Source organism: Humulus lupulus, chromosome 8 (assembly GCF_963169125.1).
Source record: "Humulus lupulus chromosome 8, drHumLupu1.1, whole genome shotgun sequence".
Lineage (NCBI taxonomy): Eukaryota > Viridiplantae > Streptophyta > Magnoliopsida > Rosales > Cannabaceae > Humulus > Humulus lupulus.
In genome coordinates, this window is record NC_084800.1 from 15,522,276 (window position 1) to 15,540,311 (window position 18,036).

The 18,036-nt window shown below is 38.4% G+C and overlaps 1 protein-coding gene across 1 annotated transcript in view; it reads left to right on the forward strand.

Moving 5' to 3' along the window:
* Positions 1-15,476, forward strand: part of LOC133794761 (uncharacterized) — a 36,993-nt gene extending 21,517 nt beyond the window's left edge. Inside the window, exons 2-3 of the mRNA XM_062232147.1 lie at positions 14,224-14,702; positions 14,773-15,476. Of these exons, the coding sequence (XP_062088131.1) occupies positions 14,229-14,702; positions 14,773-15,300 (1,002 nt within the window). The 5' untranslated portion in view covers positions 14,224-14,228 and the 3' untranslated portion in view covers positions 15,301-15,476. The remainder of the gene's footprint in view (positions 1-14,223; positions 14,703-14,772) is intronic.
* Positions 15,477-18,036: the final 2,560 nt, after the last annotated feature.

Genomic DNA, 18,036 nt, shown 5'->3' on the forward strand with positions numbered 1-18,036 from the left:
TGTACAGTAGTAAAGTCAAGCTCACATATATATATATCGATATATAATGTAAGGGCCAAGGGGGTGGGTTAGGTGGCAAACTGTGTCAAATATTCCATTTACATCTAATTAAATTTGACATTACAAATGGAACTAACGATTATGAATATTAATCTCAAAACACGAACATAGAATTACCAAAAATATGTGTGTGTGGTGTTTTTATATATCGTATGTTTCCCAGTTATCACTAAAAAAATGTTTTTTTGACAAAAAAAATTATTAAAAAATAATAAAATATATATGTGTGTGTGGTGTTTTTAAAAATAATAATATTGATGTTAGGGTTTGAGTGACATTTAGTTTATTGGGAGTGACAATTAATGTGCTTAGATCCTGGACAAATAACCGTTTTATTTTAGGATAATACGTAAATAGCAATTCCCACTAGAGAAAAAGTTGCTATTTTATGAATATTGTGTGGTACACAAAATTCCATTTTATTTCTTCTTCCAAATTTCATTATATTACAATTTCATATTATATGATGTTATCACATTATATATTATTTTCTTTTTCGAGAATAGAAATTTTGATCTCGAAAGTCAAGTTCGAAGTTACAGTGACAAGGGTTCAACACTTGTTTAATTATCTTGGTCTGTTTGTATTAACATCAGTTAAAAAGGTTCGAGACTAAATATTGCAAGCTCGGAGGAAACGACCTCGATAAAAATACTTAATCAGACCGAGAGAAGTCGAGTTGGCAAGCTCATGACGATTTGCTGATCTCGAAAATATGTAAATCGAACGTGTGAGGTCGATGACCAATTGTGAACGCAGTTACTGTTTAAAAATCCCTATATCTAAGGGATTTGTTGTATTCTGTTAATGAATCCCGAATATCATGGGATTTTTACGCGTATCATATATTCATATGCAATTAATTGTATTTATTTTGAGATTTGAATCATAACTCCCCGAAATGTGAGGGGAGATATTCTGTAAACCAGTCTATAAATAGATTGGAGAAATTCATCTGCCACCACATTGTCCTGGGCCCCTCCGGCTCATTGCATCTGCCACCACGTTGGCTTTCCTAGGGTGGTAGAGGATATCACAATCATAATCCTTAACCAACTCCAACCAATGTCTCTGTCTCATATTCAGATCCTTCTGAGTGAAGAAATACTTCAGACTCTTATGGTCGGTGTATATCTCGCACTTTTCTCCATACAGATAATGACGCCATACCTTCAGTGCGAACACTACTGTCGCTAACTCCAAATCATGAGTCGGATACCTTTGCTCATACTCCTTCAGCTGCCGAGACGCATAGGCTATAACTTTCTCATTCTGCATCAGCATGTAGCCTAAACCCAACCTCGATGCATCACAATAGACCACAAACTTCCCTTCCTCCGAGCGAAGACTCAACACAGGCGCAGAAATAAGTTGTCGCTTCAACTCCTGAAAGCTGTTCTCACACTTCTTTGACCAAATAAACTTCTGATTCTTCCTTGTCAACTCTGTCATCGGCGAATAAATCTTCGAGAACCCCTCTACAAACTGCCTGTAATAACCAGCCAACCCAAGGAAACTCCGCACCTCCGAGGAATTTCTCGGCCTCGGCCAATCTCTAACTGCTTCCACCTTGGACGGATCCACCTTAATCCCTTATGCCCCAACTATATGCCCAAGGAAGGTCACCTTTGGTAGCCAGAACTCACACTTCTTAAACTTGGCGTATAACTGATGCTCCCTCAACCTCTGCAAAACCTTTCGGAGATGCTGCTCATGTTCTGCCTTTGAACTGGAGTACACTAAGATGTCGTCGATGAAAACAATAACAAACTGATCCAAAAAGTCCTTGAACACCCTGTTCATCAGATCCATAAAAGCTGTTGGGGCATTGGTCAGACCGAAAGACATGACCAAGAACTCATAATGCACATATCGTGTCCGGAAGGTCGTCTTCGGTATATCCTCGTCCTTGATCCTCAGCTGGTGATAACCTGATCGAAGATCAATATTTGAGAACACCATCTTACCTTGCAGCTGATCGAACAAGTCATCAATTCTTGGCAGATGGTACTTATTCTTAATAGTTAACTTGTTTAATTCTCTGTAATCGATGCACATCCTCAAAGTCCCGTCCTTCTTCTTAACGAACAACACTGGAGCGCCCCATGGAGAGTAGCTAGGCCTGATAAACCCCAAATCCAGAAGTTCTTGCAACTGTATCTTCAACTCTTTCAGTTCCGTTGGTGCCATCTTGTACGGTGTCCTTGATACTGGTTCTGTCCCCGGTGCCAACTCAATCTCAAACTAAATCTCCCTACGCGGCGGCAACCCTGGTAGATCCTCAAGGAAGACATCCAAGAACTCACACACCAATCTGGTCTCTCCCGGCCCTATCGGCATAACTCTAGTAGTATCCAATACACTAGCCAGAAAACCTATGCATCCCCCCTGCAACAAGTCTCTATCTCTCAATGCTGAGATCATGGGTATGCAGGGTCCAGACACCGCACCCACAAAAACAAAAGGGTCCTCGCCCTCAGGCTCAAAAGTAACCATCTTCTTCCTGCAATCAATTGTAGCTCCATATCTGGCCATCCAGTCCATCCCTAAGATCATATCAAAATCCTCCAAATCTAACTCAATCAAATATACTGAGAGTTCCCTACTATCAACTATCATTGGCAGTGCCCTAACCCATCTCCTAGAGACTACCAGTTCCCCTGTAGGCAACAAAGTCCCAAACCCTACGGTCCGATACTCACTAGGTCTACACAGTCTATCAATCACTCTACTAGAAACAAAAGAATGTGTAGCACCAGAATCAATCAATACTGTAAAAGGAATGCCAGCACTAGAAAGTTGACCTGTCACTACTAAGGGACTAGCCTCAACCTTCGCCTGAGTCAAGGTGAATACTCGAGCTGGAGTCAAGCTATCCACCTTTCCCACTTCACCTTTCTTCACTGTTGGGCAGTCTTTCTTGAGATGCCCTACCGCCCCACACACGAAACATGCCTTAGCCCGACACTCGCCCAGATAGTGTCTTCTACACCTCGGGCACTCTGGATAGGTCCGCCATGCCTCGCCGCCACCCTGACGGCCACCCTGACCACCCCGACCCCTCCTATCAGGACCCACAGCGGTCAAAGTGTCAGGAGTCTTTCTCTTGAAGTCATTGGGGCCTCCGCCCCTACCTGTCCCTGAATAAGGAGGTACCGCCCTGCGGCCTTCACGCCTCATTGTGCTCTCCTTCCATATCTTGTTCTCCGCTTCCTCAGCGGTAAGAGCCCTCTCAACGACCTGGGCATAAGTTGTTCCTCCAGGTACCGTTGTGATCCTGACATCCCGGGCTATCATAGCATTAAGCCCCCTGATAAAACGATCTTGCCTAGCAGCATCAGTAGGCACAACATCTAGTGCAAATTTCGCAAGCCTATCAAATTTCAGGGCATACTCTATAACAGTCATATTGCCCTGAACCAAACTCACAAACTCATTAACCTTTGCTGCTCTGACAGCAACATTGTAGTACTTCTGGCCAAACAAATCCTTGAAACCTTCCCAAGTCAAAGTGGTAACATCCTTGGTCTGCGATGCCACTTCCCACCAAATGCGGGCATCCTCCCTCAACATGTAAGTGGAACAGGCCACTCTATCCTACCCCTCAATTCTCATAAAATCCAGAATTATTGTAATCATAGTTAGCCACTGCTCGACTTTCAACGGATCCGGTCCACCCTCAAAAATTGGGGGTTGTTGTTTCCTGAACTATTCATATAACGGTTCCCACTTGTTAACAACCTCCCCAGGCTGCACAGCTGGTACCACTGCAGGTGGTATAATAGGGGCAGCACTCCCTGATGGAGCCTGCTGTCGCAGAATACGGATCTGCTCATCCTGACTCAGTAATCGAGCCTACATCTCTGCCATTAACTGCTGCCAGTTCTCAGGGACTGGCAAGGGAATCTGGCCCTGATCATCACTACCGGTCCCGGACCTAGTGCCGGCTAGTCGTGTGGATTTTCTTGGACGCATAGCTATCCAAGTCAATCTGCAAATAATGACTCGGCGGTCAGACCACAATGACAGGGTAAAAGCTTCTCCAAAACTCATCAATAGAGCATAGTCAACCACAGATAACCAACATATAAGCATCCATTCTCAAACACTGGCTGCTAATAAGCACGCCCTCAACCCCATTACACAACAACTATAGAACAAGTATTCATCCATGCACTATATGCAATTAATCATCCATACACTCATTTACATACACGACAATGTTAATAAACATGCCTCGATATTCTTACACAGCAGTCAAGGGCCAGGCCCTATCAGTATCTAATGCTTCCTAGTAATTCAGTAAATAACAACATTCATAGCTTATCTCGGGCACATAAGCACATAAACACACATATGCACATTACCAAACTCTGATTTGAGCTTGTCTCCAGCAACGAATGTACATGTCCAGGCTTTCTTCAGGAACCCTTAAACCTAGGATGCTCTGATACCCAGTTGTAACGCCCTGGATAGCCAAGACCGTTACACTATGTACTTATAAAGGTGCAAGACCCACTAATCAAGTCAACATTTTAAAAACGTGTCACTAAACATGTAAGAGCTAGGGTTAAAAAGGTTTTGGTCTCAAAAGACTCATTTCATATATTTAAACTGTTATAAACACGGGATCCCATAAGAAAATAGAGTTAAAATAAGTTTACAGACTCCCAAAAGTACATGAGTGTTCACTAGCCATACTAAGGCAAAACAGGCAGTCAATAGGTCCCACGTCCTTGCCTAATCCTCAACTGTGGCGGTCAAGCACCTGGCTATGTACATTCTGCTTGCTGAGCTCTCCAATCAAGGATGATCTAACTTGCCCTTGCCTTTACCTGCACCACGTAGCACCCGTGAGCTAAGGCCTAGCAAGAAAACATCTTATACAACTCAATCAATGATAACAGACAATTAACTCATTAAGCATGTATTCCCATCAGATAATCCACAACATATATTCAGATTCAGGATACAATCTATCACCTATTACACTCATATCACATAATATTCAGGGTCGACGACTTAGGTCACACCCTCTGTTTAACCCACTGACTCCGGCCCGCTTAAACCGAGCTCAGTGCATAATAAGTTGTCCTCGGCTACCAGTGGCCGAGCCGCGCCCTGTGCGCTAGTGTAACCCTTGGCACCCTTAGGCCGTTGGTTCACTAAATAACTTGCATGGCATAACACCATCTTTTCAAGCGTTTACAATAGGGAGCCCTTAGTCCCGTCACATATATTCAACTGGGTGCAGTTTTCTTACCTTTAGTCTGTACAACTATTGAATTACGAGCAACGCCCCTCAAGCACGATCCGTTCCCGAGCCTAAGCCTTTATTACATAGTCACAACCAAAGTATAGGGTTCCATTAATATTCAGATATAGGTTTCCTGTTACAAAACTAACTCCCGAGAATCCAAATTCCATCAAGCACGGTGGTGAAACCAATCCCGAGCATACTAGACCATTTTCCTGTGCCTAAAACCCTCAAAAACTCATGTGTGCAACCAAGGGCTGCGGCCCTTGAAGCTTAGCCGCAGCCCTAGCCTCAAAACAGAACCAAACCCATCCTGAACAAGACACGCGCCGCGGCCCTTGCCTTGGGCGCCGCGGCGCTCTCCCATGGCCGAGCCTCCTTGGCCCTTTTTCATCCTAGGGCCACAGCGCTCTAGAACATAGCCGCGACCCTTCCCTTCATGCCCAGAAAACCCATCAATTCTAAGCTTGAAACCTCACTTTAAACCATCCCAAAGCTCCCCAACACATAACCAATTAATCCCAACTCCTTTAGCATGACTTAAACAACATAATTCCACAGAAAACACAGCCCAACACACACTAATCTTCTCTTTTCAATTTCTAAAACTCAAGAGCTATAAACACTCAAACCAGCCATTCAAATCCAATTTAAAACCCCTAAATCATGAGTTGAAACTTACCTCCTCTGTTGAACCACTTCACCAAGGCAAAGCCAAGCTAAGTCCCAAGTTTCCTCCTCAATTCTGCCTTAAGACATCAAAACCATGTTTGCTTCAACACTTAACCAAAACCCAGAACTCTAACCACATAGAAGAAGATTAAAAGCTTACCTTAACCCTGTTTTAGTTCTTGATTTACTCCTGAGCTAAGTCTCCAAATCACCCCCCTTCAATCCACCAAACTCCAGCTGAATTCTAGCAAATTCTCTTTAAGTTTCTGTGTTTCTTCCCCTTGTTTTCCTTGAGAGAGAATAGAGAGGTAAGGCTGAGAAAATAAGGTCGGTTTATGTTTTCTAAAGGCTTCCTTATGTCTATCTTACTCGTTAAGTTAATCCCGAGGCTCGGGTGTAACGACCCAACTATTCTAGAACTTGGACCATTAATAACTACTATACTAATCTTAAGAAAAGATACATATGAAAGAAAAAAAAAACATAACTTTATTTAAAAACTGTAAAGTAAAGGTTAAATACAAAAAAATTCATTTAGGATATGGGATCCCATTGTTTTGAAAATAAAACAAAACATAACTTAAATAAATTGGTTACAAAATTAAGTGCAGAAAAATAATACATAGAAATCATAACTAAAAGACTTAAAAACTTCATCCTCGAATCGAACGCGCAATCCACTGATTCCATCCTGCCTCAATACACATCCTCAAACTGCCAAGAATCTTTCCGCTGCCATAACTATTTCCTGCACATATAAACATAAAGGAATGAGCCTAATGCCCAGCAAGGAAAAACTACTAAACACATAAACATACACATAAAATCATATCATAACATATGCTAAAAACATATCATAACATATACTGTATAAGACTATACTAATAATGGTCATTATGACATGTGATAAACCATCTACGTCCCCTGTCTAATATTTGAGGTAGGTTAGATCACATGGTAGGTTTATGATAACCCATCTATGTCCCCTGTCTAATATCTGAGGTAGGGTAAATCATAACCATGAAACATAAGAAAACATAACATACTATAGCATAACTTATCATAACATATAAGCATATAAAACTATCCTATTTTCCTTACCAAAAATACCGGGATTTGAGAACAATTTTGGGACTTTGGAACACTCCTAAAATCCATAAATGGAAGGGTGAGTATACTAAAGAGAATGAGATGAAAAGAATGGAAGAACTATACCATTAAGAATATACTTACCAAAAACCTTATGTTTAAGAACTTAGATTTCCTATCCAAGAATAAAGAATAAAGTTAGGGGCTGAGTAGAAAACTATAAGAACTTGAAGAAAATAATACCAAAAGAACTAGAGTTTTGGAATACCTTGAATGCTTTATGACCAATCTAAACCTTGAACCGAAATGTGTTATAAACATTACTTCCCAAGTGTTTGGTAAGCTTAAAAAAATGATTAAGCTTATAATCCCCAACCCAAGTGTTTACACTCTCACAATAACCTAGCAACTTGCAGCCTCTGAACTTAGCTTGATGAATGAATGAAAAAAAATGCTTGGTGCTAGGTCCTATTTATAGAGTTCTAGGAATAAAAAATATTCTAATCATAATTCAAATTTAAATTTAAATTTAAAATAGAATCTTAAGGAATAAAAATCTTCTGATTATAATCCAAATTTAAATCCTAAGGAATAAAAATCTTCAAATCTCGTAACTTTAAACTAACCTACAGTAAAATCAACATATCTGGAGCTGTAGGACTCCGATTTAAAATATCTTTATGCCGTTAGAAAGATAATTAAATTATCTACAACTTTTTAGAAATACTATTTTTCGAAATTCATAACCTAACTGGGTCAAAAATAGGTTGGAAGTTACAGTACCCTAAAGTTACGAAAAAAAAAGATCTATTTAATTATCTAAATAACCTAATCCACAAATAAATAAAATTGTGAGTCTAAATATCTGAATATCTAAATAAATATCATGCTCCTAACAGATTTTGATGAAGACTAAGTCTTATATTTCCCTTATTTTATCATTTAAATAATAATTCCTTAATAACAATGCATATGACAAGTGTCATATTCTTATTGGCTCTGTCTAAACCTTAGGTTATAATAATCATCATATTAATAACCAGCAATATTAACCAAACCTTATGTTAAAATTAATATTCTTAAACTATAGATTAAACTTATAAAATTCATAACTATTGTTAGGAGTTTCCAACTAAATCCCGGTTTGAACCAAAATCCACAGTAATAATAATACTATAACTACTACTAGCTATTACTATTACTACTACTATCTAACTAGGTAAGTAAAGTTCTTGGACTCTACATCGGGGTGCCGGAACCGTCCCCAAGGCCAAATTGGAAAAAATCCCCCAATATTCCCGTCTAAACATCCTAACCTCAAATATATCTCCATATATTTATTTTCATAACCCGATAGTCCAAATCACTACCCGATACCTAAAATACCCCTGACTTGCCCAAAGTCATATCTTAAATCCCGTTGTGACTTTTCCCGCTATCTGACCCTAGGATCGTCTCGAGTCGTGCTCTGCAAACTTGCCCAGATAATAATGTGGTTCTTACATATATCACATATTTATTTCATATTATCACATAATATCATCAACTATCATATAAACATTACTAAACATATAATTACTCATTTAAATCACATTTATTCCATTAATGCCCTCCTGGCACACTAATAAAGGCCCTTACTTATTAGCGATTTTGGGTTGTTACAAGTTTCCAGCGGGAACGTCATCTTCAGCGTAAACATCCTCCAGGATATCCGCTATCTCATCTCTATCATGATCTCGTACCACAGCTGGTGGCGACGGTAGTGCCTCTCCATGGTAATGCCACACTTTGTAGGACTGTATGCTGCCATTGTTGAATAAATGCATCGAAATTGCATTTATAGGATGGAACTTAACATTCCCACATTTCTTGCACGGACAACGAACCAAACCCCGATCGTTCAATTGATTTTTGGTGATATCGAAGAACTCCTTAACACCATTTCTATACTCCAGAGACCAACGATTTCTCGCATTCATCCAACTTATGTCGCTCGCCATCTTTAAGCGAAATAATTAAGAAAATATTAATAATTAATTGTCTTAAAATGAGAGAAATGATAGTCAAAATATTTCATGACTGTTTGTCTCCCTAGTTATCACTAACTTATAATAATATCCTATCTCTAGCAAAAATAATTATTTATAGGGATATTTGCGGCTAAAATACTCAAACTTACAACTTACTAACACTTAAATGACACGTGACACCACATGATTGGTACACATTATTATTATTATTATTATTATTTTAAATAATTTTTCATAAAAAAAATCATTTTTAAAAAAAAAATCAAATTTATTGTTTTTCAATTTAAAAGTAACAAAAAATAATTTTTTCTCATTTAAAAAAAAATCAAATTTGTTGCTTTTAATCAATTATTTAAGATTAAGTAAAAAAATATTTAATCTTAAATTATTGCTTGGATTTTAAACAAAATTACTTAATCTTTAATTGAAAAAAAGTAGACAAAATGATAAATAGGAAGATTTTAATAATAATAAATTAAAAAATTTGAGGATATTAATAATAAAAAATTAAATTAAAAAAAAAAGTATTTTTCATACTTAATCTTAAATTGAAAAAAGTTTGAATTTTTTTTAAAAAATTGTAAATTTTATTTTTTGTTGAATTGAAAAATATTTTAAGAATAATAACAATGTGGACCAATCATGTAGTGCCATGTGTCCTTTGACCAGTCAACTTTAACATTTAACACTGTGTATCTCTAATTGCAAGTAAATTTCACATTTTGGCACTTTTGCCACTAAAAAATCAGTTTGGGTATTTAATTGTTAGTAAGTTGTAAGTTTTGGTATTTTAGCCGCAAATATCTCTTATTTATATTTACCAAAGAAAATGTAGCTAATTATTAATTATTACAATTTTTTAAATCATTTACTTATTTATTACTTTTATTTTAAAATTAATTTAATTATACATTAATTTCATTTTGTAATTTTTTATTAAATTCTTCAATTTGTATTGGATTATTTACTTAATTAATAACAATTTTATTATATTTATATTTTACTTAATTATATTTTATTAAATCATTTATATTTTTAACTTTTTCAATTACGAAACATCTAATATTAATGTTAAAATTAATTATTAATTATTATGATTGGTAATTTTATTTTATTTAAATTATAGTTAAAAATTAATTTTTTGATGAATTTTTAATTATACTTAAATTTTTATTTAATTAATTATTAAACTTTTATTAATTTTACTAACTCTAACAAAATTTGGGCAGCATAACGACTATATTTCAAACTATCTCAAAAATTGAAAAACCTACAAATTAAACACATATATAACCAGAATATTCCCAGATCATACAAAACATATATATACATTAACAAATACATCAATTTACATATATACAAATATTTAACCACAAAAAAACATATACCAAAACTGATTTTTTTATTAATACATAAAAAATTATTAAATACATATTTACAAAAATATCACCTTTAATATAAAACAATTTAAAAATATAAACATACATTATTAATCTGATTTTTTTAAGTTCATAATTTAACTAAAATGCATATATCACAAAATACAATATAATAAATATTAACAAGAAAAATTAAACAAATACATATAACGCATTAAAATAAAAAAATACATATTCAAATCTGTTTTTTTAATTTTACTGTTGACGCCGTTTTTCGCCAACAGTGAAAGAAGAGCACGTAAACAACAAACAGTAATGACCAATGAAAATATAACAACACAAAACACGATTTTTACGTGGTTCAGCAGTTAAATATGCCTAGTCCACGTGTCTCTGTTATTAAACTCAAGATTATCTCTGAAAATTCTTAAGCATGAATTCTTCAGAGTTTTCTCTCAAGGTTCAGAATTTCGGTCATTTACAAAGGTGCATGACCTCTCTATTTATAGAGAAGGTTGCAGAATACTATCCCACATATTTTGGGTAGTTACTCTTTTTGTATAAATAAAATAAATGGCTTTAAATGCCTGTAATCCGATATAAAAGGAAACATCCTCTGAAGACCAGGGAGCTTATAACTAATCGAATAATATCCCATGATTTTATGAGATTTACAATAATAAATGCAGAACACGCCCATTATAGACTATACTTATAGATATTCAAAGTCAGTATCATATATTTCCAAGGCCTTAATCTCCCAGGTTTCTCATCAGCTTTCGAGTTAATGACATCTCCCGAGGTCATATGGCTTCGAGATCATGCGTACGTTAGGCTCGGACCCCCTGATCCGAGGTCATTCCTGAGGATAGATGCGTCTCGGGAGCTACCTTTCGAGATCGTAAACGTTTCGAGGCCACCACATTCGAGGTCGTCTCGAGTCTTGCAAGCTCGATATTTAATCCTGGAGCACACTTCGAACTTTACGGGTTCATTCGCTGCGAATCCAGGTTTCGAGGTCACATTTAACATGGCTTGAAATCTGGGTATAACATCTTGCCCCCTCAAAAGTATTTGTTCGAATCCTAAGAGGAGGAAACTTTTGAACTACTTTCTTCAGGAATCGTACCGTCATACTCCTGAAAATGGACACGCGTCAGTTGGGTATTGCTCACTTATGATACTCGAGTACCTTGGAAACATGCCCACGATCATTCGTCTGCCACCTTTTCGGTACCATCTTATCAGTAATCCCCATCCGTTGGATCTTGCAAGGATTTTATTCAACTCCCCAGATTAATCCCCTTTTTCCATCTATATATATGAGACCCCATTCATCATCTTCTTTTTTATTTTCGTTCACCAGGAGCAACAAAAGAAAAGGACGAAACCAGAAGCCATCCTAGAAAACTTCTATTCCGTGCATGTTCTCTCAGCCAAAGAAGCAAAGAACCCCTGGTTTGTTCGAGTCCGTGAGCTCTTATTTGCAGCCTCTCCTTCAGTCAGCAATTTCTTTGCAATCGCCATTATTGTGTAAGTGTGCAATCTTTGCTTTCCCTTTTACCAGTTTTTGTTCTTACTATTCTTGTTGTGCCTCCGAATGTACTAGTTTATTTTCTTAGCATAATACGTTAGGGGATTTTTATTAGATAGGCTCTTATGTTTTTTTAGATTTCCATACTGAATTCACATCACTGGTTCACACCCAGTTTTGATGTTTGAGCAAGGTTCCTGTTTTCTGGGTTTTAAAGTTTTAAGAGACGTTTCTTGTACACCAAGCTTTCGGGTAGAAAACGTTGTCTTTGACAAATGCACGAAACCCAAGGCTGCCTTTTCTGGTTATCCGCCACTCTTTTTCCCCTGATTTTTGGGATTTTCAAAAAATTATCCACTCTCCTCCCTTTCTCGTGGAACGCACGTCCTGACTCTTTAATAAGGGTCTTAATATATAGCTTGCTTTGTTCCTAAACTCTGAGCTCGTCCTATTGAACTCGTAATTCTTGCATGCATGGCCCTCACCATTTTTTCTTTCTCGCTAGATGTCACAGAATCTGGAAAGACGGTGGGGGTTGTTGCTGGCAATCCCTTACGAGCCAAAAATCCCGAGCCCAGAATCGCTGTTCGCCTGGAATCAACGTCGGATACGGGAGTACGAGCTTGCGCGCGAGCAGGAGGACATTCGAGCTCATTATCGCCGTCAGATAGACGAGGTTATAGAGAAGAAGAGGAGAATTCTTCGGGAGGCCCTTTATCCGGAATCCAATTCAGGGCCTAGGTCGATTCCCCTCGATCCTGCACTAAAGGTCACTGTTGCATACAATCCAGGAGAACTTCAATTTTCACTAATGGGGGAACCTTCTTCCTCACATCCGAGGAAAGAAATGTTCGAGGTCGAGCATTATTGGAGCTCGGTTACCTCGACTAGTCAGATAACTGACATCTTGGCCCTCCATGGCCTCAGCTTGTCCGGTTCTTTGAAGTGTCGAGCTCCGGCCGACCACGAACGAAGCTGCTTCGCCCCTGAGGGTCGCGACGCCAAGGTGAAATACGCGGCGTGGAGCCAGGAACACATGAGGGCGGGGGCACTGCTGCCTTTGAAGTCTTTTTTCAAGGACTTCACAGATTTCGTTGGGTTGGCTCCGTTCCAGCTCAACACCAATTCCTACAGGGTGCTGTCTGCCCTGAGGTCGCTATACCACGAACTGACGTGGGAAGGGCCTTCGCCTCAAGAGATTTTATATCTCTTTTGTCTGAAAAGCAACCCCTCCCGAGTTCGGGGAGGAGATGGCTTTTATTATCTCTCGAGCTATCCCAAAGAGAACAAGGTCTTTGAAGATCTTCCCAATCATCCGCCTGATTTCAAAAGGGCCTTCTTCTAGACAGACGGTATGTCCCCGTCTCGACACTACTCGTTTAGGCGGATTTGTAAGTATTCCCGTTATCTTTATTTCTGTGCTTGAGATTTTAGCTCTTAGATTCGTACTTAGTTGAAATATGTCTTGTCTTTCAGCCAATTTTCAGCGTCCCACTCCTGATGAGACAATGAAGGAGCATAGAGAGATCCTGCTCCAACTCCCCCATGGCAGGAGGTCTCTCTTATACCTTTTACACGAGGATAGGCTCCGAAAATGCGGACTTTTGGGGGAGGGCCAGTCTACCTCTGACTGGTCCAATAAAAAGTATGAACTTTGGGAGCAGGTGCCTCTGCCCACAGGCGTCCTCCCTCCGAGGAGAGAGGCAAGGCCCCTACTTCCAGTCCGTAGGAGGAGTCCGCCATCGGGGAACGAGGCCAATGACGAAGCCTCGAGCCCAGATTCGAATGAAGGTAAAGCCCTCCATACCTCGAGAATGTGGTCCCCCACTTTACTAAAGCATAAGCCCAATAGGTTAGTCTCATGCCCACAGGATAGATACCACTTCTACATATGGAGTTGGGTAGACGACTGTGTTCATAGGTTTGATAGTGGGCTCGGGAAATATGACACCATGTATACTACGGACGAGGTGTGGAACGGGATAACTGTCCAGTACGGGACCAACGATTATAGGGACCTTTCGAGGTTATCACCCACCTATAGGGAAGGTACTCCCCCTGCTTCTTCTGAAGATGGGGGAATTTCATGGTCCCCGAGCTCTAGTTCGGGGAAGAGTTCCAGTTAGGTCTTTTCTTTACTTGGTTTTTTTTTTTTCTTTCCAAGCTTATCATCATTGTCTAACTTAGATTGGAACTGCGCAGGTGCCATGGATCCCGATCTAGACGCTGTGCTTTTTAGCGATGAGGGAGTCGGAGCTCAGAAGAGTAAACGTCCGAGAATCCCGCGGAGGTCCGACCGACCATCCAAGATCCCCATACGCCACGAGACGACCCCAACGTCCCAGACTACTGCGAGCACAACCGCGGAACCGATTGCCCAGGTTGGTGCGTCTGGCTCAACCGCGCCCATCTCGCTTCCTCCGACCGAAACTCAAATAACAGTCGGTCGGCCCCCGAAGAAACCTTCTGTCTCCAAGGTTCAGCTGCCGACGGCCCGACCTCATATTGAGGAGTTCGTGCTTGATGGTGTCGCTGGGACCCAAGGGGCTGTGCTCAGCTTGGATGTCCTCTCTCGAGTGGGTCAGAGCTTTTCAGGCTTCGGCGCCGACCATTGGGACCTCGTGCACAAGGCCTCGGACTGCAATACTCTTTATGACAAGAGTATCGAACTCACTGCCGCGGTAGCCTTCGCAACTCTCCTTTAAATGTTTGTGTCTCAGTTCGCGATCTAATTCATTCTTTGTATTTCAGGCCCTTGTCGTTTCAGCGCAGCTTAACTATAAGCTGACCAGCGAGGTGCACACGAGCATGTCTCTGGCCCAAAATTCGAAGGATCTCCAGCTTAAGATGGCGGACGAACTCAAGGACTCGAAGTCCGAACTTGAAAAAATGAAAACCCGTCTCGAGGAGCTGGAGAAGGCGAATGCCGAGCTTGAACAGGCGAAGACTTGTCTTGAGAAGGCTAATGCTAAGCTTGAAGAGGAGAAATCTGCTACCTTCGACATCATGGAGAGCGAGAAGGCCCGCCTCTTGGACGAGTTTAAAGAGCAGAAGGAGAAAGCGGTCGACCAAGCCATGTACAAAATTTGGGCTGATAATGCCGACCTTGACACCAGCTTCCTGGGTCCTCTCGAGGCCAAGTATGTTAATCGGTGGAACGCCCGTCTTGAGGCGAGTGTAGCTGCTCGAGAGGCTGCTCAGAAGGATAGTCATGCTATTCGTCCTAGGGGGTCCGGTGCGACTGATGCTGAGAAGGCCAAGGAGACTCCTCTTCCTTAAATCTGATCTCGGGGAAATCACTTATTGGGGCTGCGTCCCCTTATTCTTGTAACTTTTAATTTATGCCCATGGGGCTGATACAATTTCTTTTAACATTGACTTTTATACGCTTTACATTTCTTGGCTCGAAACATTTTGCACATTTTATATGGATGAATCATTTATGTTTATTTATTCATACAAACATATTGTGGATTTAGGCTCGAAACTCGATGCATTCATGCATAGTTTGTTCAAATTATCCGCTCCCAACTTCGTTATTCATCAAAGTCGGATGTTACTTTAACCATGAACTCGAAAGTACTTATATGGTATGTAACGTGAATGATTTGGTTATATCTTTTTTCGCTTAGTTACTTTTCCTCGTCCTCGGTTTCTACTCCAAGGTTAAGAGTTCGAAACTATTTTTTTAAGATATTCCAGCCTCGATCTCGACTTATCCCGAAGTAGGTTTAGGTTCCTTTTTATCGTCGATTAGTTTTTTGGCTGGTTTGTTCCAAACCTGTTAAGTTTGCACATCTGGTTAACTCCAAATGTTTTCTGTTTTTGATAATTCGGTTATGTCCGAACTATCTAAGCTCGCGCATCTGGTTATATCCAAATACTTTGTTTTTGATAATTTGGTTATGTCTGAACTATCTAAGCTCGCGCATCTGGTTATATCGTTATGCGCAAAAGTATAAAAATGCGCCGGCAAAAGTCTATCAGAGAAACCCTAGTTCAAAACGACGCCGTTTAAATAAGCATGCATTTACCGACGCATTTTTAGACTTTTGCCGGCGCAACGAAACACGCCGGCAAAAGTCTGGCCATCTAACTCCTTGAAAACGTGTACCACATTAATTTCACGTTGACTTTTGCCGGCGCGTTAGGTGAATTGCGCCGGCAAAAATCACTTCTATTATATTGTTACACTTTTTCCGGCACAAGTCGAAATTGCGCCGGCAAAAGTGACCTTTGCCGGCGCAAAATAACGCCGGCAAAAACCTTTGTTTTTATCGGCGCATTCCACTATTTGCGCCGGCAAAAACCTCCTTTCTTGTAGTGATTCTATAATTTTATGGACAATTTTGATACTTTTTTATGTATTACCCACATCCAAAAAAATTTACACATCATTTATATAAAATATCTCATTCAAAAACTTAAAATTGTGTGAAAAAAAAACTAGAAAGACTTAATTGCTGTTTATAAGACTTAAAGACTTGATTTTAAATTCCTTTTAGGGACTGAAACACTGTGATCTCTTTAACTGCTTGATTTGTTCTTTTTAAGAAGATTTGTGTTTATTATGATGAACAATTTGGATTTTCAATGAATTATGACCGATAATGGTAATAATTAGATATCGATATTTTGTCCAGGTACTTAATTACAAGATCGATGCGTACTTTTTGTAGCTAATTTAAGAGTTGATATTTCGATCTGCTCTTGTAGTACTATTTTATTTCATATATATAAAGAGATATAAGGGGTGTACGTACGTAGAACATAAAAAAGTACATATATATATATATATCATGCATGTAGAGCCGTAGAGTTTCGATCAGTTGGTGCCTTCATGATATAACTTGATTCTCGCCGTAGGGTTACTAATAGTTATATATTTGAATTTGTTGTCAAAACTCAATGGAGAAAAAAAACATATAAAGATATTATCAGTGACACCCTTTCCTAGAAATTAATAAATACTCTTATTATACCAAAGACAATAATTACATGAAGCCTGAGGGGGCATCTCTCAAAATAAATAAATAAATATCAGGGGACAATTTCCATCTTCATTAAGCGTAAGGTCTCCTAACAAAAACAAAAAAACAATTATATATGGTGATGTCCGCCCATTACAAATATTTGATTTTTTATTTGAAATTATTAAACTTGTAGATTTAAATTATAATCGTCAATTTTATATATCATAAACTGTGTAAGTCTTCTTCTTTTTTCTTCCTCTGAATAAACTTTATATGTTGATTTATATACTGTAAAATATGAAAGAAGCTTCCTTGTTAATTCGACGAAAATTCCACTTTTTCCAAGCGTGGGTGTGAATCTTAAGATGGCCTTCTTAATATATGTATATAATTTCTGAATATTCATTATGCATATTTATATATTATGCATATATATATATATACAAAATATTTACAGAGCGTGTTTTATACTTCTTTATTTTCTAATGTAAAAAAAATTCTTCACGGCACAGTACAAAAGTAAAAGTGACACGTCAGAGTATTTTCTTTCCTTCTCTTCGAAGATATTTTATATTTATTTATTTTTGGACAAATATTTAATTATTATTATTACTCTAATAATATATTATTATTTTTTATTTAAAAAAACACAAAGGAAAAGAGAAGGCAAGGACATCAAAATCAAACCCTGATCAACCATAACACATCAGAAACGGCATCTCTAGTGAATATGCTATAATATCTTAGTAATCCAATTAAAGTTAAGTTCGTATTTTGCTCCTTTTGTCTTCCTTTATAGGGAGTACAAAAACTGAAAGTATAGTACTTGTGTTAATACACCCAACTAGCTAATAATACAACTTAACTTTTGTTAGATTTTTTTGTTATATATTTTATTTATCCTTATTCTTGAATAACAAAATGCTCCAAATTACAAATTTTTATATTTTAAAAAAATTATTTTAATTATGCAATTTATATATATTGGTACACGATCAAATAGGAGATATGAATCCCGACCAAAAAAAAAAACGGAGATGTG